The sequence below is a fragment of the Helicoverpa armigera genome, chromosome 8 (genome assembly GCF_030705265.1).
Source record: "Helicoverpa armigera isolate CAAS_96S chromosome 8, ASM3070526v1, whole genome shotgun sequence".
Lineage (NCBI taxonomy): Eukaryota > Metazoa > Arthropoda > Insecta > Lepidoptera > Noctuidae > Helicoverpa > Helicoverpa armigera.
In genome coordinates this window covers 4,803,392-4,831,278 of record NC_087127.1, presented here as the reverse complement: position 1 = coordinate 4,831,278, position 27,887 = coordinate 4,803,392, and the positions used below count along the sequence as shown (strand labels likewise).

General features: G+C 37.7%; 1 protein-coding gene across 8 annotated transcripts; it reads left to right on the top strand.

Moving 5' to 3' along the window:
- Positions 1-421: 421 nt before the first annotated feature.
- LOC110383573 (huntingtin-interacting protein 1) lies at positions 422-27,825 on the top strand. Of its 8 annotated transcripts, none has more exons than XM_064035983.1 (26): positions 422-807; positions 8,726-8,832; positions 9,348-9,445; positions 13,938-14,048; positions 14,767-14,919; positions 15,879-16,036; positions 16,863-16,924; positions 17,139-17,316; positions 17,641-17,761; positions 18,019-18,126; positions 18,454-18,572; positions 18,852-18,948; positions 19,034-19,097; positions 19,234-19,343; positions 19,474-19,574; positions 19,808-20,216; positions 21,200-21,625; positions 21,702-22,064; positions 22,511-22,661; positions 23,045-23,193; positions 23,611-23,731; positions 24,031-24,257; positions 24,612-24,853; positions 25,642-25,871; positions 26,171-26,328; positions 26,709-27,825. In XM_064035983.1, exons 3-26 carry the CDS (start codon positions 9,410-9,412, stop codon positions 26,736-26,738), a joined length of 3,924 nt encoding a protein of 1,307 aa, XP_063892053.1. In that variant the 5' UTR covers positions 422-807; positions 8,726-8,832; positions 9,348-9,409; the 3' UTR covers positions 26,739-27,825. The 8 variants fall into 8 exon arrangements, with proteins under 8 accessions (XP_063892053.1, XP_063892054.1, XP_063892055.1 ...); XM_064035982.1 differs by lacking the exon at positions 422-807 and adding an exon at positions 2,771-2,924; XM_064035984.1 differs by lacking the exon at positions 8,726-8,832.
- The last annotated feature ends 62 nt before the right edge of the window (positions 27,826-27,887 follow it).

Sequence of the window (27,887 nt, the reverse complement as noted above, 5' to 3'; positions counted from 1 at the left end):
GAATTCATCTTACATGATTTTCTAAAACTTATTTTATACTTCCCACGAAAGCTAAATATTCTTGCATGGATTTGATTGGGTGCAACCCAACGCTGAGATTCCCACACCAAAAGATTAAGATAGATATCAAATGCAATTGCAAAAAGATATCAATTGCGTGAGACAATTCAAGGCTTGGGAGTTGGAGGTATGCTCTGGCGCAAACAACGACGCCCGACCGCGAGTCACCATGTTCTGTGGATGCCCCGTGGAGGGGTGAAACATGTACCACATGGACATGGTAATTTACTCTTCTATGCATATGCATAAGGGCTGGAAGGTGGAACCTTAGTTGCGGAAATAAGAGAAAAACTACATCTTTTTTATGATATCTATCTTTATAAACGTAGCAGTAACGTCATTTTGACAGCGGTGTATCATTCATTCATCACATCATTTCATTCATTCGCAGATTTTTTGTGGGCGTACGGCGGACGTGTTTTATGTTGATAATTTTAGAAGTTATAATATTTACGTTATTGTATTCGATAAATTACAGTTTTTAAACCAGCATTTGCCAGTAATTTATTGGTAATATACAGATTATAGTGAGGATTTGTGTAAATACAGTGTTTTTTGATAGAGAAGTCCGCCCTCATTTAAAAATTAAATCGTGTCGTGTTTGGTCTAAGTACCTCCGCCAGTAACTATTTTTCGTAGTTGTGTTTTGCATGTGCGTACTCTATGGCGTCATTATCCTTGCCGCGAGTTCTCCAGCTGAAGAAGAACAGCTTGGATGCTGAACGCGAACAGTTTGAGAAGTTTCAGGTTTGTTTGTTGACCTTTTAAAACTTGCAATTTGTGACCTTGCAATATTTATTATGTAGGCAGTTTTAATTTGCAGCAACAATCTTGTGCATTATTTACATATACTTAACATGAAATGGTTTGTTATATGAGATTTTTGCAAAATAATTTAAAATAAGCCCAAAGGCTGCATAGCAGTCATGACAAGTAGAAAATCTGCACAGCCCCTAGGACAACCCACTGACTGACTATGTTGCCACAGTTCCCGAAGCCAACTAGAGTGTGTATACTTTTGTCAGCACCACATTTTCACACCAACTATCATAGGACACACAAACTAATACACACAATATGTAAATATAAAAATATATTTAAGAAATAGAAAATCTTGTTTGTAAGCCACTTCTTTGATTTTATTATTGGATTCATCACAGATATTGTTATTAAACAAATAATAAAAAAGGGCAAAAAAATTATGTCGCAGTTTAAGTTTTATTATACAGCCTTACATTCTTCTTAATTTTATAGTATCGGAAAGTACAATTAGAAAGCAAAAACTTTTATCTAATAATACACTGGAATAGGATCTTTGTAAATTTTTTTGCTTAGTCTGCTTAAAAGCAAAGCTAATCAAAAGAATCTGTGGACTTGGTGTTACATAAACCACTTATCGAAGAATGCTATAGTCAAATTTTTATCTAGGCTTACTGAGAAAATTCTGTATGATGCAGGTGAACCTAATGGTAGAAGCTAGGAATCAATAGCTCCGAGGTGTGAGCATTTATACACACTTTAACTGCAATCCCTTGCAAGGCTTTTTTACTCATACACTTTACACTTTTGTTTTTTTCCATAGGTTTTAAAACTCATTTCAATAAAGCTGGCGTGGCAGTGTATCCTGTAATGCCTATCCTTCTTCTTCTTCAAAGTCGTTCCCCCATAGATTGGGGATCGTGACCATCATTGGTCTCTGTCAGCAATGAGGTTGGGCCAGGATAATTTCCTCCAGGTGCTCCTATCAGCAGCAGTGTGTATAGCCTATCCTGCCTCTGAAAAAAACAAACAAATGTGATGATTTCTTAACAATTTCACATTGATGAGCAAAACTTGGCTGTGATCTGTGCTCCCCTCTGTTTTTGTGCCCTAGCCTGGGTACCATAAGTACCACCCTAGTTTCAGCACTAATAATAGTCAAAAAATTATTTTTCATATATTCTTCCTCAGATGTTCTAAATCCATCGAAGTCCAATACTTCATAAATTGAGCCTCTATTACCACAGACTAGGCATACCAAATTGGAGGGAAATTGTCAGTTGCGCCACATAGTTGCGGATACGCGGCGACACGCTCGCCGACTGTCGCTTACGTCACCCCCACCTGTATACAAACACTGACATAACTTTACACTGGCACTAAAACTACAAAACTAATGTATCAGCCTAGCCATCTCTTTGTCTATGCTGTATTGTAACCGAGACTAATCACAGGCATTCTTTATGTTACATCAATGTATCCGGCTGTAACAAACTGCTTTGCCTATGTTCTATTTGCATATCAAGATCGTTACTTGAGTGGATAGACACCAGTAGGTCTTTTTTAACAACGAGACCTAGTGTATTCTCCTATGTACTCTAGGTCTCCAACCGACAGGCAAGCAGGCAATACCCAACATTTCCAGGACTTGGGTGCACATAAACATGCAGAAATAATTTTAATTTAATTCCCTTGGCACTTCTTTAAGGCGTCGATACGAAACCATTTTTTTTGGCCTAAGCTAAGGCTGAATATGTCCAGAAAAGGTTTAAGATATGAAGAATGTGAATTTGTCAAAACACAGGTCAAACGCAGACAATGGCAATCTCGCTATTTTATACGATGCCGTGTCAATAGCTCGCGATGGTGATAACAAAGTATCCGATAGCTCGCCATTGCACAGTTTTTTTGTTATCAAACAGATAATGGATGTTGTGAGGACTCGCTTTCGATAACTTATCTACTGCGTTACTTAGTTGGTCGACAACACTCAATTCAGTTACAAATAGATTCCGACGATTATACCTGTGTTATCAGAAGTTTCGCCATTTTTTTGTTTCTTGGAAAGCAGAGATTTTGTGTATTTCATCATTCGTGCTATTCCGGTAAGTTTTGCTAACACCATATTGCCGAAGATCTAAGGAGGGCACAACAAATGTCGTTGGGTGAACGACCCGTATTTTGGAGATAAATATAGTTCTTTGTTTCGAGTTCCGGGCTCTGGTTAAGGAGATCTGAATACAGTTTTGTAATGTATATCTTAACCGCAGTTGCAATAAGGCTACCGTTTCTCTAGTGAAAACTATATCGGCTCTTACCGGTTTACCACAAAATGCGGTTTCAAGGTGGTGTTAGTCGTAATTGTTTTAGTGTTTGTTTTAATGCCTACACGCAAGTCGGCACTGTTGGCAGAGTAGGTAAATAAATATGTTATTGCCAAGGACGAACGGCGAATCGTAGGCATTAGTATTAATGCCCGCTAATCTCTCATTCTCAATACAGTCCATTTTTAAGGGCTCCTAACACTATAATGCCCTGTGAGTGATCCATCGTCAGCTATATTTATTAGTTGCCGGTTCGAGTTGTGAGTTGTCCAGTAAACGATCATGATTGCCCGCTTCCGCTCGTAGAATGCTCCACAACGTTATTTGTCCTGCATTTGAAAATAATGTTTTGTCACTTGTTCGACGAACGAACTTCGAGGATTTTATATCAACACCCAGATAGAGAAACCAGAGTGTCAAAAGGTAATAATAGATTAGACATTTTGAAGGTCTGAGAGAATCTAGGATCCAACTAAAATATGGCAAATATCGAACATAGTTTTTATTGTGTCTTCGAAGCGCACTTTGCTCTAACGTGACGTAAAACTAGCACGTATTAGCGTTATTAAACCTATGTAGAATTATGTTTAAAATGACTCATGTTGTCAGGTTTGTTTGCGTGAAAAACAAAAGGGAAAATGTTTGCAATATGGGTTTTTGAAAAGGTGTGAACCATTTAGTTAGAGAGCAGCATAACATATGACTTTGATTAGCCTGGGAAGATCCCTTTTATCGATTTGGAATATAAACCCAATAGCAAAACGTAAAAGAAAGAAGTCTTTAAAACTCAAGTGATACAAGAACATCTGCATCAGTAAACGACGTAGGCGAAAAAACTGTTATAAAGGTCAAGATTTCGATACAGCGAAGTCAACCTTGCAGTTTGCCTTATAAGAAATGAGAACTGTAGTTCCCTTAGCTGTGTTACTCGTATTTTGATCACAAAAGATTGGCAGGTTACAATACTGAATTTGTGGTATTTTAAATGATTGCATTATCATAGTAATTGTTACTTTAAGTAGTGTGCATATCAAACCTTCATACCTTTGCATCATTACTGGTTTTAGTACTTCACACGTTAAACGTTTAATTATCCTCAATACGCAAAATATCACCAAGTGACTACCTCTGGCCTTATTCGGTATCCCCCTATCTCGTTCCGTTGCCCCTCCTTGAACTACAAAAGTTATTCTAATACTACTACTTATCAGCAGTTTGTTTTACTATGACTAACTGGTCGAAGGAGTTCACCAGTTGGTTCATATTGTTTGTAGTTGCAAGCTGTGGGCTGTGACTAAGCAAGTATGAATGTGCAGGGTTTGAGCCAATGCCGCGAGCTCACAACCGGTTCTGTGACGGAAGAAATATTACCACAGTGACCTAGTGTCGCGATGTTTCATATTTTGCAACCAGACACACACTGTTGTGTTGTATTATGACTCTTGCTCTTAATTACTTACTCAAATGACGATGAATGAATGGATACGCTGTCGAATGTTGTTATTGACACAATCTTGTTAGCATAATCTCGTTTCGTAATTGACAGTTCAGTAGCTTTATTCATTTAATTAATGATGTTGTAGTTTTCCCCTATAAGATCCTATATCTCGCTAGACTAGACCCGTTAAGTTACCGCAGAAGTCAAACAAGTTGTTCTGACATTTTCTAATACCTCATTAAACACGTTCGCAGCTTTCTTCCAACGAATGCAAGTCTCAATGCATTTCGCCATTTCCAGTAATGCACCATCTACATTTAACCAGCTTTCTATAAAGTTTTCTAATAGTTCATCCGCCAGGTTTCTCGTATTTATAACTTCATTTTTATTTTATCTCACAATGCTATGTGGAGCATGGTGTCTATTTAGATCGTAATCGCGTTCCCACTAATGTTATAGAAACGTACCTTTATAAAAGGTAGATTGACGATGGAGGGCGTTCGTGATACAAGCTTTGAAGTTAATTGCAGCTGTGTTTGTTTTGTATGCTTATTAGCACGTGAGTTATTGCTTATTGAACATTTTGCAACCAAGTCCTAGATTATTCAGGGACACCGGACGCCTCCATTCTCATGTAACCTAGGTTTTAGTTAGCACTTTGTTTTTGAAATGACTTGCTGTAATATCCTATTTCATGTTATAAAAAGAATCATTCATGCATAAACAGTACCTATTACCTAAATGTCGATTTCCAAAACCCTTTGTTTTTCCAAAATATTTGTGCAACCAACCGACTCTCTCGAATAGCTCTTGAATTCCCATAGCATTTGAAAGCGGTCAATTAGCATAGTTCAATATTGGCACAGAGTATAAATGTTTGGTATAAAGTGGCGCGCCAGATGGGAAGTGGCCCGGTCGGCACTCGGGGTGCCGGGGGGCAATCACCGCAGCATCCTCTTCCGCCCAGTCTCCACACGTTAAACATCATTACGAGCATAGTAAACGCGATTTACTACGGTAATGATATGTTTATCTGTTGGAGTGCTACTATGATGCTGGTGTGTGTGTGTTTCATATTTATTAATCTTTGAGAGAATGAGGTGCTTCGGTCTATTTTCGGTATCGGTCTATATTCTTATATTTGTGTCAATAGGATAATATGTTTGGCTTTGCAAGACGAGAAGCGTCATGTTGGAGAACTTATTTTTATATTGCTCATTTCCCTAAGTTCGCAAGTTAATGTAAAAAGTGTATTCTGCACGAAAATAAACCTAAAAAATATTTTTAATTTACATTTTAAATCATCACCCGAAATTAGATATCGGTTACGGAACCTAAAACAAAAACAAGAACCAAAAGTTTTGTAACCACCATTTCTCAAGTTTCCTCAGACATTTTTTATTCTGGAGATTAGTTTTGAATAGTAATATGATAGATTCGCTTCGTCTGTCGATTGGTCACGCATTGCGTGCGACTGTTATCGGCCAGACTTCAGTGCGCATTCGATTCTCTCGCTTTACTAACGGGTCGGCGATACTCCGATGCTTCTATGTAACTGGTAACATGTAATACTTGTAATAGAGGTGCAACAATCGGGGCGGAACTACATAATGCATGTGCGTAGACCTGGAAGTCATCGTTGTTTTCCTGTTGAATGACCGTGTCGCCTAATGAGCGATTTATAGATTTAAGTCAGCTTCACAGGTATTGAAGCCCTGTGAAAGTTGAATTGGTTGCCCTAAATTAGCTTGAAAATTTAAAAAGTACTAAATTCTGCAGAAATGTAAGAACATGGCAAAAAACTAGTTCATTTCTCAGTTGCGTGTCTTTTTGACATTAAAGAAAATGCAAGCGAAGGCAAAGAAAATTAAATCGTTTTAACGGTTCATGAAACTTTATAAACCAACTTTCCCATTAGAAAGTATATTAATTGATAATTATGTCTTTCTTTTTATTTACTTTTATCGTAAATCAAGGAAACTGCAAGTTACCTGTGGTCACACGTCACAGTCTGTTAGTTGCTAATTCTTCGTATTATGTACCCTGTAGATGTGAATGACACTAATTAGATTGATTATCCGTCGCCAAGGCTTCATCGTGTTAATTTATTAAATTAGATTTAGTACGAGCATTGTGTCGACCCTTGAAATTAGGATCGTGCGAATTTTATAAATGCACGATGGACTCAATTTTGATGAAATAAACGTATAGAAAAAGGCTTATCCGCATTGGTTCCAATACCCTTATCAAACCTCGTAGTTGCATTGTTTCATATTGAGCTATGTATTGTGTGACGATGGGAAATTTTATTTAGCATGTTAAGTATCTTTACTTTGTCCGTACAATAGCTCGGTTGTGAAATCGTCACCATTGTGAGGTTATGAATGGCGAATGGCGTGGCGTGGGTGATTCTTGGTCCTGTATCTAAGACCCGTGGTGAATGAATTACGTGGGTTAAGAATGTAGAAAAACATCAAATTAGTGGACATTGTAATCCACCAAAAAGTATGTATGTTCATGTAAATTATGTGACTCAGAGATATGAGTTAACAAAACTTGAAAGAAACCATTATAACAAGTGAACAACGACGTATTTGTCCTAATAGAGTTAAAACAGATGGTGCAAAAGCCAGTGATTTAGGCTATGGCTCGATGCTTCCGTCAAACGTATCAGCGTGTTCGAACAGAACGGAGATTGTATCTCGTAAAGTGCAGTTTCCTGATTTAGACATGCGCCAACGCACGCTCTCCGTCCGCAGCGTGGGACACGATGGGTTATTATTGTAACTGTTCATGTTTTGTTTATGGACAACCATAATTTTGAGGATTTATGAGTAAAGCTGAAAGGCTAGTCGTTGACGTCAAAAATGACTCAAATTGCGTTGAAGGTTTAGGTCAGGGAAGTGGGAAACTAGCTTGTTAGGAATCTGTCAAAACTTTAGACAGATTCCTAACAAGCTTGGTTTGGTGCTTATAAGACGCTTTAGAGTCTAAAGCGTCTTATAAGCACCAACACCACATAACTGAGTCTTCATAGACCTGAGTAACGTGTGGCAAGGTTACAAAAAAATATTAATCACAAAGTTGATTCTGCGTTATCCGGTTTTAATGAAAAATTTAATCATAACATTCACGCTGAAACGTGAAATATTTTTAATAGTTCAGGTATATGACCTAATTAAGTGAGACATTTCATATAGACACGCGATATTGCTACTTAACATAATTTATTCGTTATGCAAGCTATGTATGTATGAAGCCATTTACTGACATGGGAATGTTAGTTGTTTGTATACCCATAATTTTCTTTTAATTATATCGGTGCATTAATTTAAATGTTATTATGATAAAATGATTTCCATGTCGGCAGTTGAAAGAAAAACATAATTTGCATAAGTCTTATTGCTGTTAAAGGGATGTTTCACTGTCGTAAATACTTCGTCATAACAAGCCTCAAGGCGCACTGTGGGTTGGATAAATAAATACGACAGAGTCAAGTAGCAGCTAGACGTATTTGGGTTAATATTGTTAGCAAGACCACTGAGACGTTCGATAATCCTGTCTAAAATCATCACTGCCTGTTCAAATTCAGACGTTTCCAACCAGCTGCCCACTAACAAATTCGATTTGACGGCAAACGGCGCCTTATCTCCTAAAACAGAATACGAAAGTGGGACAACAGAAGCCCTACCTGGCTTCTCTCGCAAAGTGACATGTACTTATTGATTTTCTGTCGCTATTTTGGTACAATTATGTGTACAGTTAATGTATTTAGCGTAATTGAACTTGTGACGCGAGGAAAAGCTGCTTTGAGAGTTATAGCATCCAAATTGGATTTTCCGACGGAAAATGAATCCTCTCGAGAATTTCGATTTTACAGGTGCCCACCGTGTTTTGACGAAACCGGAATATTAATAATTGAGATGACATAAAGTAAAGAACGAGTCACTACAGACATGTTTTTACCATCTGCTGCTAAAGCCGAAGCCCTCTGTTTACATGATGCGGTTACTTAATACTCAAGTATTTGGTACACATTTTTCGGTAAATTTATTTACTTTCGGAGCCGTTCATCGTACCGGTTTCTTACATTCATTATGTTCTCGCCACGCACCAATTCTTATATATTTTTTGTTTGTTACAGGTAAGGTGTTCCGTTCCACTGGACTGGTGATTTTTTGCAATATATTCTCAGTTCACACCTGCATGATTTCTTGGTGCAAACTTCAGGCCATCAATAACTGCCATTCTGTAATTAATTTTCAATTTCTTAACTCTTTAATATTCAGAGTTGGCATGTAAAATACTTCCATTTCAATATTAATTGTTCTTGTACATACATTTTGAAGACTTATCTAAGTGTGAGAGATCCACAACATGATGGTTCTCTATCTGTATTAGTTTTGCATGATTGCCGGATTCATCTGATCACAGCATTTGTCCAAAATCTCATACATTTAATTCCAACTGCTGCTCTGCGTCCTGCGCCCACACTGCAGTTAGGGCCGTCTTAACCTTAGTATAACCCTGGGCATAGGCAACAAAAGAGGCCGAAGTTACATTACCTATTCAGCGAGGGAGAGGAGCAAAAAAAAAATATGTACATAGCGTGGCTCCTGGAAATGCCTCTAGGTATTGCCCTTCGGCCATTGTTATAAGACGGCCCTGACTGCAGCCGGTGTTCCTCTTGCTCAGCCAATGATATCTGGGCTGTCAGATGTCACGTTCACTAACAGTACTAATAGAGTGTGGCGCGTTCATTTCAGCGCCAAAGCTCGGCACTTAACTAATGCATGCAGCTGATTCAGACACGGTCCACTAACACGCTATGGCCAACCCCAACGACAAGCGCTTCTATCAGCTGGTGAGTGTACAAACACATTTTTTTAACACAGGCAGGTACCACATTACATGAAGTTATTCCCTTTGGGGCTCTGCGAAATAATGCTCTAGCAGAAACCTTACTGAGTATTGATAGTTTAGGTAACTGGTGGTTTAAACATGTATATAGATAGGTTGTCCTGACGTCTAAAAACAAAATCCCATAAATGGATTGTACAAAACGGTTTTTGTATCCCCATAACAATGCACCTGATATCACGTATCATCGATTATTTCCATAATTGTTCCGTTTCGTTCCACAAAAACGGTACGTGCGATGAAACTAATTTGATCCCCTACAACGGATTCCTAAGGGGAAGGTATTTTCAAAGTTCTTACAGCAGCCGGTGTCGAGTCACGACTCGGTTTGCAAAACGACAAAAACTCCGCCTCACCGATCTCATGGCACGGCAGGCGAGGTAATAAATCTAAAACTATCTTCTCGCTTCGTGCACCCCGATTCAGCTGAAAACCGTTTATTGAAATGTGGAGTAGACAATATTTTATGTAACATTTGATTTCCTGTCAGGTTATGTAATAAAAATCGGATAAACAACAAAGTAAACGAAGATGCATTATATTTTAGCGAATGTTGCAATTTTTACATTTTTCATACTTTTCCTGCTATTTTACGTCTTTATACGTTTTTAGTTAGGTACAGGATAAACGTTATGTTTATTCTTTATTTCCTGTCGCCTGCTGGTACACCGATATGATACGATTACCTACATTCCGTATCTATTGATGCGAACTACTAGCAGCCAATACTATATTTTCCTCATGTCTCATTTTTGTGAGATAACAAGACGAACTTCAATTCTGTAGTGATAAGTACAGGAAATCCTCCCAATTTGGAAACAAAAACCCTATGTATCCCTGTTAGTTTTGATAAAAAAGCTTCTACATAATGTTTGCGGTTTGTGCAAAATCACGTTCCTTTTATGCTGCATGGAGGCAACCCTTATGGACGAATGAGTACACTTATGGACGTTTATAATGAAATGCAAGCCTCTACAGCTCAAATAGAACTACCTATGTATGTATTTCATGGCTTATTTTAAAATTTTCATAGGTAGGTACTTTTTGTTAATTAAGCAAAATTATCTATCCTGTCATGGATCTAATGTTGTCAGGTAATTTGACCCCAACTAAGCATTGTAGTCTTTGTAGCTATTCCGGCAACGCTTGTAAGTAACACAATCTTGATTACGAATAATTACAATAGACAAACCCAAATAAAGATCAATGGCGTCCAATCAAACACGGTAGTAATTTATTCCTATTCATAAGACCATTTTCTAAAGAATAACATTCATTATTGACACCCAACAGATGTCTAAATAGTTTTAATTCATCCGCCACGTGTGGTGATGATTTCATTTACACATTATCATTATGAGTTACAGCCGCAATCATTATTTCTATGTTCAGATATCAATTCACAGCATACATAATCTAACCATTAATAATTATTAATGGTTAGATTATGTATGCTGTGAATCAGCTCTGATGTTGTTAGAACAGAGCAAAAAGGCAATTTTATTCAATTTACGCCGTGACGGGAAACAGATTGGGTTTTTTTCATTAGTTCAATTGTGGAAATAATGTTGATAAAAACATAACTTCCAGAGTAACAGCATCACAAAGGCATCCTCCTGTTTTGGGAAACACGGTTGTTTCGTGTGTAATACAAAATACTATTTCTGGAGTTGAATCCGCGTTGAGCTCGCTTTGACATTTGTTTCACCGGTCAGTGTTCCCTTCGTCCTGGGGTGACTCATCCACTCATTACAGAAAAGGCACGCAAGTGTAAGTCTCGACTGAACCTTTTAGGAAGTTATTATCTTTTTCGGATGCTGTATTTGGTAAAGACCCTCTTGTAATGTGTAGGTCAGGGTTATAAATAATTATATTATGTATTAGTTCTGTCATTCCGGCAGCAAACACGGCTATTAATTCGTCATTGCATTCGCCTGCTGTAAAATATTGAAGTTTACCAAAAAAAATTGTGGCCTGAATATCAAGGGATATCATAAAAAGTAATTCTGTTAAAGGTCAATCTTTATCGAAACTTTTCCAATACCTACGTGGCGTTAAGCTGTTGTTCCTGCTCAATTTATTTCCTTGAAGATAACGTACTTTTTACGGTTTCCTCGAAGTATTTACCGTCTAAAAATATCGAGCAGTGAACGCAAACTCAACATGTGTTCAGTAGCACTTGCACCCCGCCTCTTGTTTACACACAAACATATGAATCGCTTATCCACTTACAGCTACAGCATGTTTGTTTATCTTACTTTCTATAAATGTCGCTGTCTTACTTGGATTTACAGAACTAGAAGATTCCAGAACACTCCAGAAGGATTTATTTAGGGAGCGGTGGCAAAAACAAATGAGCGTCTTGGGACACTCCAAGTTGTTCATTTGCTTTTGTTTTCAAGATGAACTCGAGTGAGTTTGATAGACTGAAGTATGTAGTCGTTTTGTGGACTATAGCTGGCACAGTTGCAGACTGTGGGTAGACATGAACAGAATTATAGGTTGATGTTAACAGGCGTAACGACCCAGACAGACCGAATTAGATTCTAATATCGAAGAGTAGTCGAACTAGCACTTCATGTTTGCAGTCTAAAATAAGCTTGCAGTTGAGACAAAATAAGAAGCAAATCCTTTTTGAAATGAATGAATATTGTGATCAAGGTGGAAAACAACACAAAATAAAATTCATTGTCCTTGATTGGTATCCTTTGAGAACAAGCGTCATTACTATGCATATGCAGTACTGAGCGCAAAGATGCTATAAATAAATATAAGGATATGTCATACTTGTAGTTATATTACTTATCCATTTAGGTATGTATAAGGAAATTAGCATGGACAAGTAAATGCGTATGTTGTATCTTTTTACAATAAACATGACTGTGCCGACAGCCAGTAAATGTACCTTTGTATAGTTATTCATATACATATTATATTGTAAATAATTCTTATCGAAGTATTGATTGTAACGTGATAAAGCCTGGAAACCTATGATTCATACAAGATTAAAATTCGTAAAAGGTTATCTGTCGTATTATGACTCAAAGTTAACGAAATATGATTTGCAATTTAGCTAACTACAATGAAGTCATTAGGTACCTAGTTAAATAAACCAAATGGTTTGTAAAGATATGTATTTTTTTACATTTTAGAGGAAAGAGGTCTTAACCAACGCTTTTCATTCAAAGTACCTATAACTTCAGCAAGTTGTATAAAATGAGATCATTTCAAACTTAGTTTAGCCCATGAAGGACCAATGTTAATAATCTATATATTTAAATGGTGCAACTCGTCCTTAGTAATCATATATTATTCCACGTTTTTTAGCACGGTATGTTTTTGTTCAGCTAATGCTTCGTCCGGATTTTCCAAGTTATTTACTGACGCGATGACGTTAGAATCGTATGCTTACTCCTTCTGCTGTAAGCATAAAAAATCCATACTTGCATGTAGTAAAGAAGTAACATTTTTTTGTTTATGTGTGTTATTATTTTATCCGGGTACGAGCAGTAGTTTCCAAGGGACGCGAATAAAACGGCGGGAAAACAGCTAGTCTATATTAATACTATAAAGAGGAAGCGTTTCTTGTTTGTTTGTTTTAAAAGATAGAGTAAAATACAATACAAATATCGATTAAATTAGGTGAACAATAAACATGTTTACGACAATAACGATTCAATTCAACATTTACATGCAAATAATTTGTCTACAATTGTGTAGCGTGTCTTTGTTAGAGTCAAAGTAATCAGCGGCGCGTGGTATCGGAACACTTTTTGTGTCATTAGCTCCACAACTCATTAATTACTAATTGTCATGTGCATTGCGTATTGTGGGAATGCCGTATTTCTGTGGAATAAATCCCGGTAGAATTATATGCAATGATGTATGCGGTCCCGATGACGCAAGTATCAATCGTCATATCATACGAAATCACTTGTTTGTCGAGAATGTTTTAGCAATTCCATTTGTAATAACATTCCACAAAATTCGGAAGTTTAGAAGAAAATAGCGTTCCTAGCTTGTTTGTTGACGTTCTTACGAAACTATGTCAATTCCAGCTAGTGATTTGCTTCTGTTTTCAAACGTCCACGTTCATTTGTTATCACTTCAATCAAAGCGAGTGCAGTGTAGAAGCATAAATCGCCTATATGCCTTATTTAGGTTAACTCTAAACACGTAACAAAAGCAGGTTAATGGGCTTACAGAACAATACGGTGCATTTCTCCATTAGTTTTACATGCATAATGTTGCATGTTAGGAATTTGTATTGTTTACTGTGAAACTGGTGACATTAGGATGGGACAACGTTTTCATAGTATGGTATTATTTCCTTGTAATAAATTCTAATATTTCTGTAACTGACTAATATTTCTGTAAATATACACTGTTCGGAAGGTCATGTATCTGTTGCTCTAATATATTTGTTTGTTTTCCAGACACTAGCTATACAGAAAGCGATCAATGCCATCGAGACGCCCGTAAAAGAAAAACATGTTCGCAGCACACTCATCGGCACTTTCAAGGAGCAGAGCGCCATCACATATTGGGTAAACAATTATGAATACCATTAAAAAGTACCACATATGAAGCCATTTACACTAACACTACATAATATATCAACCCTAACTCATAAATTGGACAGAGCTTATATCCATGGTGTAAATTATGTGCGGACTTTATCTTTGCCAGATGCAAGTCACTTGCCTTAATCTTTCTTGCGACTTAAAAGTCACGTCTCAGAATACAGTTCGAAGTTATTTAAGGTTAACAACTTAAGCCGTTAAAGTGAATAAGGAGTAGGTGTAAAGGTGTCCCCGTTTCAAGTAAATCACGCTTAGTACGACGAAATGCACATACTTTGTTAGGGCATTGACTGTTCTGCGTAATAATATTAACATACAATATAAAAGCACCTGATAGCTAGTGAATTAGGGCAATAACTTCGAATGAATGAAAATGGCTTCATCGTCTTTTGAACCCATCTAGACTTTAGCTACAACAAATCAAAAAAAGATAATTCCATCCTAAGGTTCTCTGTTCATTTTTAACGATGGAATCACATCTTACATGTAAGGCCGTACTTATTGAGAGAGCAAGCTGATTGGAACATCGTGAAGCAAACTTTGAAGAGAATTTACCGCCATGTATAAGCGTTGGTAGACCGGCGCCGGCTACCAGCTTCCTTTCTATACATGGCCCTACCCAAAAATCCTATCAGTTAATAGGCTCAACTCAAAATACTAAATAATATTTTCCCTTATCCAGATGGTGGCCATTCGTCTTCCACTGCAAGAGAACCGCATCGTGGCATGGAAGTTCTGCCACGTGACACACAAGCTGCTGCGGGAGGGGCACCCCGCCTGCCTCGATGACTCGCAGCGCCATATTGGCATGATCGAGAACTTAGGCAAGCTATGGGTAAGTCGATTGGACTTAGTTATTTTGAAATATACTGGCAGCTTGCAGCTAACTTCCGTGCTCAGTAGCCTGCATGTGGGTACATGCACGTCACTTTATGGCATTTTTGTCCTCCGTCCACTGATACCGAAAAGTTGTATATCCACAACGGTTTTGTGCGATCTTCAGTGCTGTCATTGAGTTTGGTTCCCACTAAGATACCACAGTAAATGTCCGTAAATTAATCTGAAAGGAGTTTCAAGTTTTACAAATCTTAACTTAACCGTTCACGACAACTAAAAAGAATTACAGAAATGAAATTCTGAAGATGGCATAAACTTTAAACGAAATTGCGCAAAAAACCCGCGGGAAACTTCGAGTGATTAATAAGCTCCCAGATATTTCCTCCACGAATCATTGAAACAGCTGAGTACGGTTTCTTGGAATACTGAATGGACACAAGACTTTGTCACATATTTGGTAATACGTTGTCATTGTTTCCGATACTCTTCTCGGTAAATGTAACTGGAGCCATTTCACCTTGATATTGACGGTTCATCATTCACGCTTTGTGAATGAGTAGAGTATCTACTTGATACAAGCATAGTAAGGTTTGTGGAGTCAGAGTAGCATTTCTGGATTAATAAGTTTTAACTATCTATGATCAGAACTCTAGAGGTCTAATGACTCATGTTTCCTTTGTGGGCTCTACAGTTAGAAAGAGTTATTGTGGCCCTGGAACATTAAAGACTCCGGATTAAAAAAGAACTTTGGATGTTAGTCAGTAAAAGTATGACACTTCTTCCGTCCCACCCGCCGCGTAAGAAGTCGTTTGACAGCTGATAACAATCCGACGGGCAGCACAGTCTTAGTAATACCTAGGGTCCCTCCTTATCCTTTGGGTAAAGAACCCCTATATAGGAAAAGAAGCTGTATGGTAATGTCTTCCCTATTCTTAACACCAAGTAAATTCACCCCAGGTCCACTTACGCGAAGGTTACGGCAAGTTGGTGCACTTGTACTGCAACCTGCTGGTCTGCAAGCTGAAGTTCCACTCGCGCAATCCTCGCTTCCCCGGCAACATGCAGCTCACCGCTGAAGAGTTGGACGCGATCGCCGAGAATGACGTCAATAATTAGTGAGTTATCGAAAATGGAGCAAATCATTGATAGTATTTTACTTTTGAATTCATTCCATTTGGATAAAAAGACCAAAAAATAAAGGAGATTGGGCAAGAATGTATGAAGTTTGGTCCAAATGTCCACCACGAACGAGACCTATATAATTAAATAGTCCACTTAATTTAGAGTAACTTTTACTAAGAAAGTAAAAAAAAAACAATGCCAAAAAAAAGTTATAGCCAAAAATGTATTCTTAATTTTCAGTAGTTTTTGTATGGTATTATTATTATTTTTTATTTTATTTTATTCCACTTCCATTTCCGCACTTTATCTAAAGAAAACTAAGATGAGTAAGACACATTTGCATATAAACAGCCCATATTTTTTTGCCCGATGGATGTACGAATCACTAACCAAATGAGGCGCCAGAACATACTCAGCGGTGCCTGGATCTAAGAAAGTTAGATGTAACTGGTGGTGTCTTCTCTCTAATAATTAACAAATGCTATTTTGTCAGAAGTTACAGAAAGTACGAAAATGTAACATCATGAGAAGTACTTAATTTTAAAAATCTATAAAATGTTTTATTTGATTTTGCTATAACTTTTTTCTGGCATTATATTTTTTTTTACTTTTATAACAAAAAATGTTCTATATTTAACGGGCTATCTAGCCATATAAGTCTCGTTCGTGGTGGACATTTGGACCGGAATCGCCCATTGTCCTTTAGAATGAAATATGGTCTTTTTATGTAGTAACATGGAAAATTTACCTAAGTCGATGTTCAATTGTTTTTTCATAAATACCTTTACTTACCTTACCTACATATATTTTCCTTTACAGTTTCCAACTATGCGTGGAATTGTTTGACTACATGGATGAAATCCTCAACTTGCAAGCGTCAGGTTGGTATTCACATAGTTAATTTTTTTAGACGGCAAGCTGCCAAGATTTATTAGGGATGCGTATTCTGTTTTTTTCTTCTTCAACGACTCCTAAAAGGAGAAGGTTTTCAATTCGGATGTTTGTTTCTTTTCTTTAAGTACATAAAAGCTTGAATTTTCTAACATAGGTAATACCAATATTTAATACGAATATTAATTCTTCCCCTTTCCCCAGTATTCGACAGTCTCGGCAACGCCCGCGCGAATTCGATGACGGCGAGCGGACAGTGCCGGCTGGCCGCGCTCATCCCGTGTGCGCAGGACGCGTCGCAGATCTACGACTGCAACGTGCGACTGCTGTTCCGGTTGCATGCCTCTTTGCCCGCTGACACGTTGGCTGGACATCGCGAGAGGTAATGTATTTTTAAGAATTAATTGGTTCATATTGTCGTTATTCCTGAAGAAAATTATAGCTAACAATAAATTCTAAGTAGTTAGAAGGGATGTAACTCATGCTGCGAGGATTGTGTTAAGTATGGGTATGGAGAGGGAAAGTCAGAACGAATTTATAATAGATGTTAGGTATATATGCCTATAGATTGTCTGAAAAACAAAAACAGTCTGGGGAAAGAATAAATTCTGTAATTTGTTTGCTTAGACTAATTTCATTTGCTGCCATTTTGACTCGCGGTCCACAGACGTACCATCTCTAAACTGTATTGTTTTATTAATTTCAGATTCAGACAGCAATTCAAAAAGTTAAGCTCGTTCTACAAGCACGCCAGCAGTCTGCAATACTACAGAAACCTCCTCACACTGCCAGTTCTGCCTTCTAACCCACCAAACTTCTTGCAACAGGTATACTATTATTTTATATGGCATCATTAACGTATCAGTAAGTCTTTATGGATTTAGAGTAAAATAGGTTTCAGTAATATGCTTTTAAACATGTAAAAGGTTACAAGATAGATATGCTTTTGTGTTTGTAACGTCAAATCCTGTTTATAGAGAAGCTTAAAAAAAAAGATATTACTGGTATGTCATAGTAAATATTTGAAAATCCGAGTTCAAGTTTTTTTTAAACAATGTAAATCAATTTATTTATGTTCTGGCAGTCTGACTTCGGCACATACGTGACTCCTGTGGTATCGATCCCGGAGCCGCCACCCGACGAAGTGGACTCTGTAGCTTCGCTCATCGACACCTCCGACACTATGAGCCAGGTAAAACACGCATACACACAAATTACTAAAATGATATTTTAGTCCACTAACTTCTATACTTAACGTCATCTAAATCTTAGCAATCCGCATGATAGTCTGGGTAAATGTTGCTTGATATGCAATGAATGTGTAATATTGTGAATCTTTTTTCTCTCGTCTGATGAACGTATGCCCTCAATGCCCGAGTTTGTGCAAATGCAAATGCAGTGTAGAACGTTCTGCCGCAAAGTAGACAATTTGAAGAAAGACCCGGTTTGGCCAACTCCGGGATGGTTGGCACTTATTGGACGAAGCCTTATTTTAGTAAAAACGTTGTATTCTGTATAGGTGACGGTGGATAATCTAGAGGATTTCGACAACCGTCCAACATCGTCGCCGCAACCAGACCCCATCGTGGAACGAGACCGGCTGATCGATCACCTGCAGAACGAACTCAAACGGATGAGGTGATTTGTCATATTCTAACCTTTTTTATAGGAAATTATATAGCAAGGGTAGACTGGAAATACCTTTTAGTGTTAGTAATTCATTTATAGGAAAGGTTCAGATAATTCAGACAAAACGCAGAAAGTTACAGCTTAAAAATCAGAACTTTTATTTCTTTCTTATCAAACCTATTTTAATTTTATATTTAGGCTAGAGCGTTGAAGCCAATGATCCCAACGAAACCAATAATTTGCAGGCATTTAAAAACTGCAGGTATAATATTTCCAATTTGCTTCCAGATCAGAGGTGTCTCAACTTGTACAAGAGAGAAACACAATGATAGGATCTATGAAAGAACACTGTTCACGAATTGAAACGCAACTACATAATGCCAAGGTAACATAACATTATAAATTACGAATCAATTTATACAGACCTCAGAATGTAATAAACGTGTTTCTAACGTTTACTTAATTTACAGGTAGAATTAGAAGAGGAAAAACATAAGGCTGAAATACTTTCTGCTCAGACGCCAGAAATTAAACGTAAGTAGCTTTCTCTAAATTACTCTGTTTGCTTTTTCTGTCGTCAAAAAGTAACAAGTATTTTAGCGTCCTAAAACATATCGATAAAAGTAATACATTTTCACTAACATCACAATGTATATGTTCTGTTTCATAGAAAAATTAACGGAAACCGAAGAAAAAGCCAAAGTAACAGATGAAAAGTTTCAAAAACTAAAAGGAGCGTACACGCAGCTCAGAGAAGAACACATCGCATTAATTAGACAGGTTAGTTTATATTTTTAGCCGACGGTGCAAAAAGAGGGTGATTATAAATATGCATTCAACTATTTTTAATTTATTTATCTGAGTTGTATCGGCTATGACCAGAATGTCATAAAAAACAATCTCTGTTCAGAAAGCTGAGGTGGACAAGTTATCAGCCAGCCTGAGAGCAGCCGCCGCACAACACGAGAGCGCCAAGTTAGCCTTACAGCAACAACTTAATGATAGGATAAAGTAAGTTATTTACAATTACTTTTTTATTTTTTTATCTTCATAATTATGCCCTCAGAATTTTACTGTTAATTATATACAACATAAAATAAATTGTAAAATTCCACTTACATAAATGCGGCTGCTATAATTTTCACATATCCTCAAAAAAAAAAAAATGGGAAGAAAATTTATGCATCATAAGTAGTTTATCGTACAGCCGTCCCTTAATATAAGCATTTATTCTAATCTTTCAGAGATGTAGAATTACTACAGCAAAGTGCTTCATCAAGCGAAGAGATAGAAGCATACAAATCCGAAATATTGAGTCTCCGTTCAGACCTCGAACAATCCAGACAAAAGGAGGCCGAACTTGAAACTCTCAAGGCTTCCATGGAGGCTTTAGAAATAGAACACAACACTGCTACAAAGGAACAAGAAGAAAAACTAACAACGGTAACAAATGAACTGAAAGAAACCACAGAAAACTTAGAAAGGATCACTCAAGAAAAGGAACAGAAAGAAATAGAGTTGAACAGAGTTAAAGAGGAGTTGGTAGGACTGAGAGAGAGTAGCGGGGATGAGTATAAAAAGGTAGTAGAAGAAAAAGAAGCGGCGTTGAAACAGGTAGCGGAGTTGCAACAACAGCATTTGCAGGAGAAAGAGGTCAGTATTGTATATTATGTAGTTATTCTTGTAGTTTATAATTATAAAGGTGTAGAAGTGTATTTGCTTGCTAGTGAGGTAGTTGCATGAAAGATTAACAGTTATGAAGTGCTAGACCGCAAATCCTAACGCTTAATTTTGTGATAGTAAAAGTATTTATAGAATTACCCCCATAAATAGCTTTAGGTTTTATTAGGAATTCATAAATGTAAATAACTGACATTTACAAATACAACCCCGATGCTTTACTAATAATTAACCCTATGTAAAAAGCCTTTAAATTCATGTTAGTTTGATTTTGTTAGGAAATAACGATTTTAAACAACAGCATTAAAGAATTACAAACAGAGATAGATAATTTACAAAATAAACTTACTAATACCGAAACTGAGTATAGCGCTGAATGCGAGAAATTGAAAGAAGAATTAAATGCGAAATCACAAGACTATGATGGTACTCTCGCTGAGAAAGAAACTAAAATAAAAGAGAGCTTAGATCAACTCGAGGAGTTGCGCCTTGAGTTAGAAAATACTAAAGCTAGCTATGAAAGCACCATCGCTGAAAAAGTCACAGAAATAACAAGTCTTCAAGAACAAAATGATGAATTAGCTAAATACAAAGAAACCACTGAAATATTGAAAGCTGAGCTCACACAAGAAAGAGACGAGCTTAACGAACAACTAAAACAAATATTAGAAGAGAAAAAAGCTATCCAATCTAACCTAAATGAAAAAGAGACGGAAATAGTTGATCTACTAACTCAATTGAAAGACTTAGAAAGTAGTAAGGATCAAGAAGTATCTGCATTGAAAGAAGAAATACAAAAAACAATTGAAGACAAAAATAATGAAATTGATCATTTAAAATCTGTACTTGATGAAAAATCTGAGTTAGGCGATAGGCAGAAGTCAGAATCAGAACATTTGTCTAAAAATATAATTGCCCTTGAGACTACTATAAAAGAAACAAATATTAAATTGCAGGAACAAAAGGCTTCATATGAGGACCAACTCAAAGAGTGTAATCGTGAAATCACTATCCTAAAGGATAGGTTGCAAAATGTAACGGAATGCAAAGATGAAATCATCACTAATTTGAAAAGTATGGTGGCTGAGAAAGATGGTCAAGTCATATCACTTAATGTAGAGGTTACTCAATTAACCGACGAGAATTCCAGACTTAAAGATGAGCTTACAGAAACACAGGCTGAACTAGAAATAGGAAAGAACGAACTATTTTCTTTGAGGGAAGAACATGATAAAATAGTAGAAATTAACGAAAGCAACTTAGCTATGAAGAATCAAGAGCTAAGAGAACTTCACGATCAAGTTAAGGAACTCAGTGAACAAAAAACAGTCTTGGAGCGAGCAAAAGAAAAAATATCAACCGATTTGACCTTAGAAAAAGAGGTTAGTGTAATAGCTGTAGAATGTGTGCCGTCTTTTAATTTATTTGTTTATTTTAATTAATTGTGTCTTTAATTAGGTATTAGAGAGTAAAATACTGGAACTTACCGTTGCTTATGAAAATCTGACGAAAGACAATGACGATACGAAGTCCGAAAAAGAGGCTTTGGAAATTCAGCTGAACAATGAAATTAACAAATTGAAATTAGAATTCGAACAATTGAAAGATGAAAAAGAAATCGAGATCCAATCGTTGAATACTAAAATCGAAAGTCAGGAGACAGAATTTAATGAAGCACTGGCTGTGAAAGATGCCTCTATCGCTGAGGCCGAGACGAATATACAGCAACTAAAAGATGACTTGGAACAATTACACAAACAGAAGGCTGATGAGAAGGAAGAAATGGCTTCTGCATTATCTGCCAAAGAACACGAGATGCAGGTTAGGATACGAGTGACGTTGAGTAAAATGTGTACTGATGCACTGCGTTGTTTTGCCGACACTCTCAGTTAACGGTGGTGGATCATTGTTTTACGTCACGTCAATATCATTATCAAGAACTAGGATTACTGTCAACATTATGTTTCAATGGGTTTTGGGATCATCTTGTGGTTACGGTCTTTTAGTTCTCTTTCTTAGTATTTTTATGATGAATAGATACAGTGTGTTTTATAGTTAGCAACACGTTGTGTATAGCTCGTCCACTGTTTGATTTGGCTTTTTATCTTGCCTATTAGCATGTAACGTTATCTAAACTGCATGTTTTATTTTCTTTCCTCTACAATCTACGCAACCTGCCGCGCTGTGCATGGAATCTTTCGGACTGCGCTCTTGGACTCGCTTGGAACGTTGGAACTTGCGTACCTACTTCTTCTATGGTGGTATAGTTATTGGAAACTAGGCTAGGCCACGCGGAGAGTAAGAGATTGAATGCCGAGTGTGAATTACAGGACTTGTTGCAACACAATACTGTGCTCGAAGCCGACTTGTCGGCTGTCAAGCGACAACTCGCAGAGGCGCAGAAGGCGTTGGAAGAACGTTAGTATACATTATATTTTTTTATGTAGATAGAATTTGAACTAAACTTTCCTGTAAATATTTACTTTAACTTTCTTATAGTGTAGTGCACTAATTGGTAAGAAATTCTTAGGTCTCAAGATCTTTAGGCTTACTGAATCAATGCATTGTTGAGCTCATTGCAGCATTATGGACTATTATCAAACAACCGTAAAAACTAATAATCGATCAATTTGTATTCTCTCAAACAAATTAGGACGATCAATAAATAGCATTGCCATCAAAAAATGGTCGTCGAGCACTTTTATGTCACTGTAATACCTTTTTCGAAAAATGAGATGTGTATATTCATTGGCATGAAAGGTCTGTCGTGCAAAGCCTATATTCAAACTTGTGTTATACAGAAAAGTCACGGCTAGTGACGTGTGCGGGCGAGGCGGCGCTGGAGGTGGCGAGCGGAGCGCTCACGTCGTTCGAGCACGGCAGAGACACGGTCGGGGAGGCTGCCGAACTCGCTGCCAAGGCTTTGGAGGAACTGTCCAGTCATACTGAGGTAAGCCCTTAAAATGTATAGTTTAAAGATAATACGAAAATATAGATGATAGAATAAACTATACCAAAAACACTGGTTCTAAGCTTCATCCGGTGAGACGAGACCCCAACAGGGACCACAATTGGTAGCAGACTGGGTGGATGAATATGAGTTATCAACTTTATTTGAAAAAAAAAAAAATAAAGATTGATAACCCCTAGCTAAATATTTTTGGGATGCGATACTTTAAAAAAATTATATTACCGTATAGTAGCTACCGAATCGAGGGCCCAAGCAAATAGATGGAATGGCTTCTAAAAAACAAATGCATGGAATCATTCTGAAATTAGGAACTCACCGTAACATTGAGCAGCTGTACTTTTTTTCCTGATTATTATTATCCTGTTCCTTTACATCACCAGCACCTCTTACTTCCAGGTGTCAGGCAACGAGGAGTCAGTAGCGAAGTCAGCTATCATTGCGGCACACAACACGGCTCAGCTTTCAGCGTATGTTGCTGAAGTGTCCAACGTTTCTACTGATATGGCACTCGCAGACAGTAAGTCATAATAATATAAATTGGCGTAAAAATATTTTACCAGAGATTCTCTTAGTTTATACCAAAAAGTTAGGAAGTAAAAAGGACTCTTTCTTCCTCCTGATTTCTGCTTAAACTTTTTTCTTAACTTCCAAAAGCATTCCAGATTTAAAAGTGACAGTGATTCCTTATTTACATGTCTTTACAAAAAATACCAAAAATGTAACTTATAGCTTAATTTTTATACTTTGCAACCCAGTTCACAAACCCAGATCATATACACAAATAAATTAATAAATCAAAATCCATTCTCTTTTCAGAACTAAATACAGAATGTCGTTCAATGTTGTCCGCGACCAAGGAATGCCTGGAATCTATAAAGGGCGGTTCAGTAGACAGCTCGCATTGTTCTGAGGTCAGAACAAAGGTCCGAAGTCTGATGACTGCTGCGGCAGCTGCTGATAGACTCAACAGTGGAGCTAGGAGTGTGGATGATGAATTAGCAGACATGGATAAGGCTATTGAAGAAGCTGCGTCGCAGATTGAGGTCAGTTTCTATGTGTATTTTGGAGAGATGTGTACTTTTTAATGTAGGTATTTGATTTTAGGCAAAAATGGAAAGGGATAGTTTTGCATAATGTTTTTATTTATGTGCTAACTGTTTATAGTAGTTACTCGTTCACATTTGTATTCTTCTGGATGGAAGTTGTCTTTTAGGATTATTATTTCAGTCTGACGAATGCAAGCTACGATTGATACTTTATCATGACAATATCTAGTCATTTAACTTCCAAGAAGAATTTAAATATACTTTTTTTCCAGCATATTCTGCTCACAATATGAAAGATGAATATCGCCATCCCAATCTGTATAATTTTTAACATCGCTATGTATTTCACAGAACATGTTAGCGGCAACCCGCGCCGGCGACTCGGGCGTCAAACTAGAAGTGAACGGGAAGATTCTAGACGCCTGCACCACTCTAATGGGGGCCGTCAAAATACTCGTACAGGACGCGAGGAAACTGCAGAACGAGTTGGGAGACCCCAAAACTCGACAGAAAATGTACAGGAAGAACCCCCAGTGGTCTGAAGGACTTATTTCAGCGGCTAAGGCTGTTGTGTTTGCTGCTAAACTGCTAGTGTATGTATTTATTAGTTTTATACGCTTGTTCTTTTTTTATTATTTATTTAGGGATACTTTTCAAGGGGTGCTATGTTTTTTTTTTCGTATTTATTTTAGGATACATTTCAAGGGAGATATTTTATAGGAGGGCTTTTTCTGTCATTGTCTTGCCCCATTATTATGAATACGAAGAAGTAAGTAATACCTAATGTGTTTTTGACTTCGTAATTATTTTCTGCTTATGTAGGTATGAGTCAGGTCATTTGACCAGCAGATAATTGGACCAACTTTGTATCTTTTTGAGTACTAATGATATTATGATTAGGTACCATGTATTTCAAGATTGCTGAACTTCGATCTCCTCGTTTAAATCTGACTTCGTTTGGGTTTGAATACTAATATTATTTGTGTGATTTTATGTCACGAGTTTCTTAGACTTCACAAATTAAACTCTCTGTAATATTACTTTTCTTTGAGTGTTAGCACTTTGAGCTATATCAGCAAACTTAGCAATAAATGATAGAATTTCCTGTTGAGAGAGCACAGTTTGGCTAGTAACTTTTCCTTTGAGCTACTCTGGTTGTAAAACACGGCGTAATGACTTCACAACGCTTTTGCCATACGGCTACCCGAGTAGCCGTGGCTCATAGCGAAGCACTGTTCAATTCTTCAGAATGTAATTTCCTTTAACCTTATTCCCTCACTATGGTGATGCAATACCGAAGAAAACCTTACACCCTACAAGCGAGTTCTGAGGTATTGAACTTCAGGCATAATTCTACATGTACCTGACTTCGTATATACAGGACATCAGCAGACGAGGCAGTAGGTGCATCAGGTCAAGTGGAAGGTGTATCGGCAGCCGCGCATGAAGTGGCGGGTAGTACGGCACAGTTGGTGGCCGCGTCCCGTGCGCGCGCGCCGCCCGGCTCGCCCGCGCTGTCGCGGCTGACGCAGGCCAGTCGCTCCGTGGCCGCCGCCACGGGAGCACTGGTCGCTGCTGTAAGGGCTGGCTCCGCGCTCGTGTTGGAGCAAGGTATGTCGAACGAACTCCTCGTGCATATTCCTTAATTTTAAATATACCTTTCCAGTCTTCGCTTGTTGTACTCGATAGTCAGATCTCTAACTTAACTGTTCCCCAACTTGTAATGACGTCACACTGCGTCATATAGCTAACTTCGTAGCAGCTTAAAGTAATTTTTATGGGATCTGTAAGGCGCTATATCCGCGGTCTAGCAAACGGCTTACGATGCTTGCGGAAAATTTTCGAGGAGATTTTTTTGCCCTCACTTTTTCTTTGACATAACTTAAACATTCATTATATTACCTCCACAGAGGCGCTAGACACGTCCTCCCTCTCGCTGACGGCCACGCGGCGCCTGGAGATGGAGAGCAAGGTGCGGTCGCTGAAGCTGGAGACGGCGCTGGACGCCGAGCGCAGCCGCCTCGCCGCGCTGCGCAAGCGGCACTACCAGCTCGCGCAGATGGAAGAGGTCAGTACTACGAAAGGTTCATGACGTATAAAGTATACGTCCACACCCACGTGAAACGGCCCTCGCTCAGTATAATGCTGAGACACTGTACGGTTCGAAGCCTCAGCGCTGATTTTCAGCCAAAGCCGAAAAGAGACAAACATAGTTGTGAAACAGAAACCGTTGTCGCTGATCACCATCATCTCAAAACTTCCTGAATATAGTCATCCTCTCCAAAGTGTGTTCAGCAACTGAGATCGATCAGCAGGTTTTTTTAAGAGACGAATATGAAGTTGGGTCGGTCTGACAGGGATTTGACGACAATTTTGTGGTCAAAGACAGTCGACAGTATATTTAAAGTCAATTCAGCTTCTAAATACATACATGCTTTTTTGTTCCAGAATGGAAACATGGAAAACGGCAAAGATTGAACACCTGGAAAATTATTAAGTGATAATAATCATCAGCTGTTAAAATTGCTAACGGTTTTAGTTAGGCTTTGTCCAGTTTCCGTGCACTTTTCTTTTTTTTGAAGATAATTGTACTCGCATTTTTATAGTTTATTTTATACAACGAATTTTGTACTATCATGCTTGCCGATTGCTCAGTTTACTAAAGTGACGGACGAGAGAACGCGTCTTCCTAACGGGCGACAATCAATTACTAATTAATACAGTATACTGTACGACTTAGCATCCTAATAAAAATAATAATTCGATATAAGGCATTTACAAGCAAGTAAATTAATTATTAGCTATGGAATTCGTAATAAATGTCCACATAGAATTACATGATACAACTTATATGCAGTAGTTTTAATTACGTAACAAACTCCGTAGAAATTGCAGGAGAAACGGCGTTTATGGAAGTGTAAACCAGTTACAATGTCGATTAACCTTGGAATGGCTGTAACACTGAGTAACTAAGATAACAGAGCGGTTTTCACATTAAGCTGATGTTATTGACCTGCTCTAATCGATGTCATTAAGATGGTAAACCCGGACGGTAGAACGGTAGCCAGTAGATGTATGTAAACCTTAGTGTCTTCAGTGAACGACTGAGGAGCGCGTGAGGCTCGACAAGCCTTTAAACTGGTCTGATCCCCCCGAACGTGGAGTACGCATGATCACGAGACTATAAGCTTTAAGCAAAGAGACTAAGGTAAATTGTGAATTGTCTATGTACCTTTATGTATAGAAATAGATATTTTATAATTGAATTATGTTAGTTTATTATACACGTGTTATGGCATGGGCATTGTTTGTACGAGTAGCCGTGTCATGCGCATTCCGATACAATTTTTGTGTAGATTAGCTAGGTACGTACGTAAGCGTGTGATCACAATCTATGCAGCCTAGGATATCACTAATGTTAGCCTATAAGTGTACCCGTTTGTTTGATTTATATAAATATACCTAGTATTGAATGATTCGGACAGAAATCGCCTGCACGGCTCATTTGTATTATTTATTCCTTGTTTTACATTTACTAATAAAATTTACATGATGTGAAACGTAAGTTGTAGTTTTATTTAACAACCAGTTTAAAGGCTAGCTGGTAGTAACAAGGTCTGACCTTTG

Bases quoted from the DNA above. Each gene is read 5' to 3' on its own strand.
- LOC110383573 (XM_064035980.1), top strand. From the start codon at position 724: ATGGCGTCATTATCCTTGCCGCGAGTTCTCCAGCTGAAGAAGAACAGC. The intron at 17,317-17,640 runs GTAATGTATTTT...TATTAATTTCAG, and splicing joins TTGGCTGGACATCGCGAGAG to ATTCAGACAGCAATTCAAAA. The intron at 24,854-25,641 runs GTATGTATTTAT...TCGTATATACAG, and splicing joins TTTGCTGCTAAACTGCTAGT to GACATCAGCAGACGAGGCAG.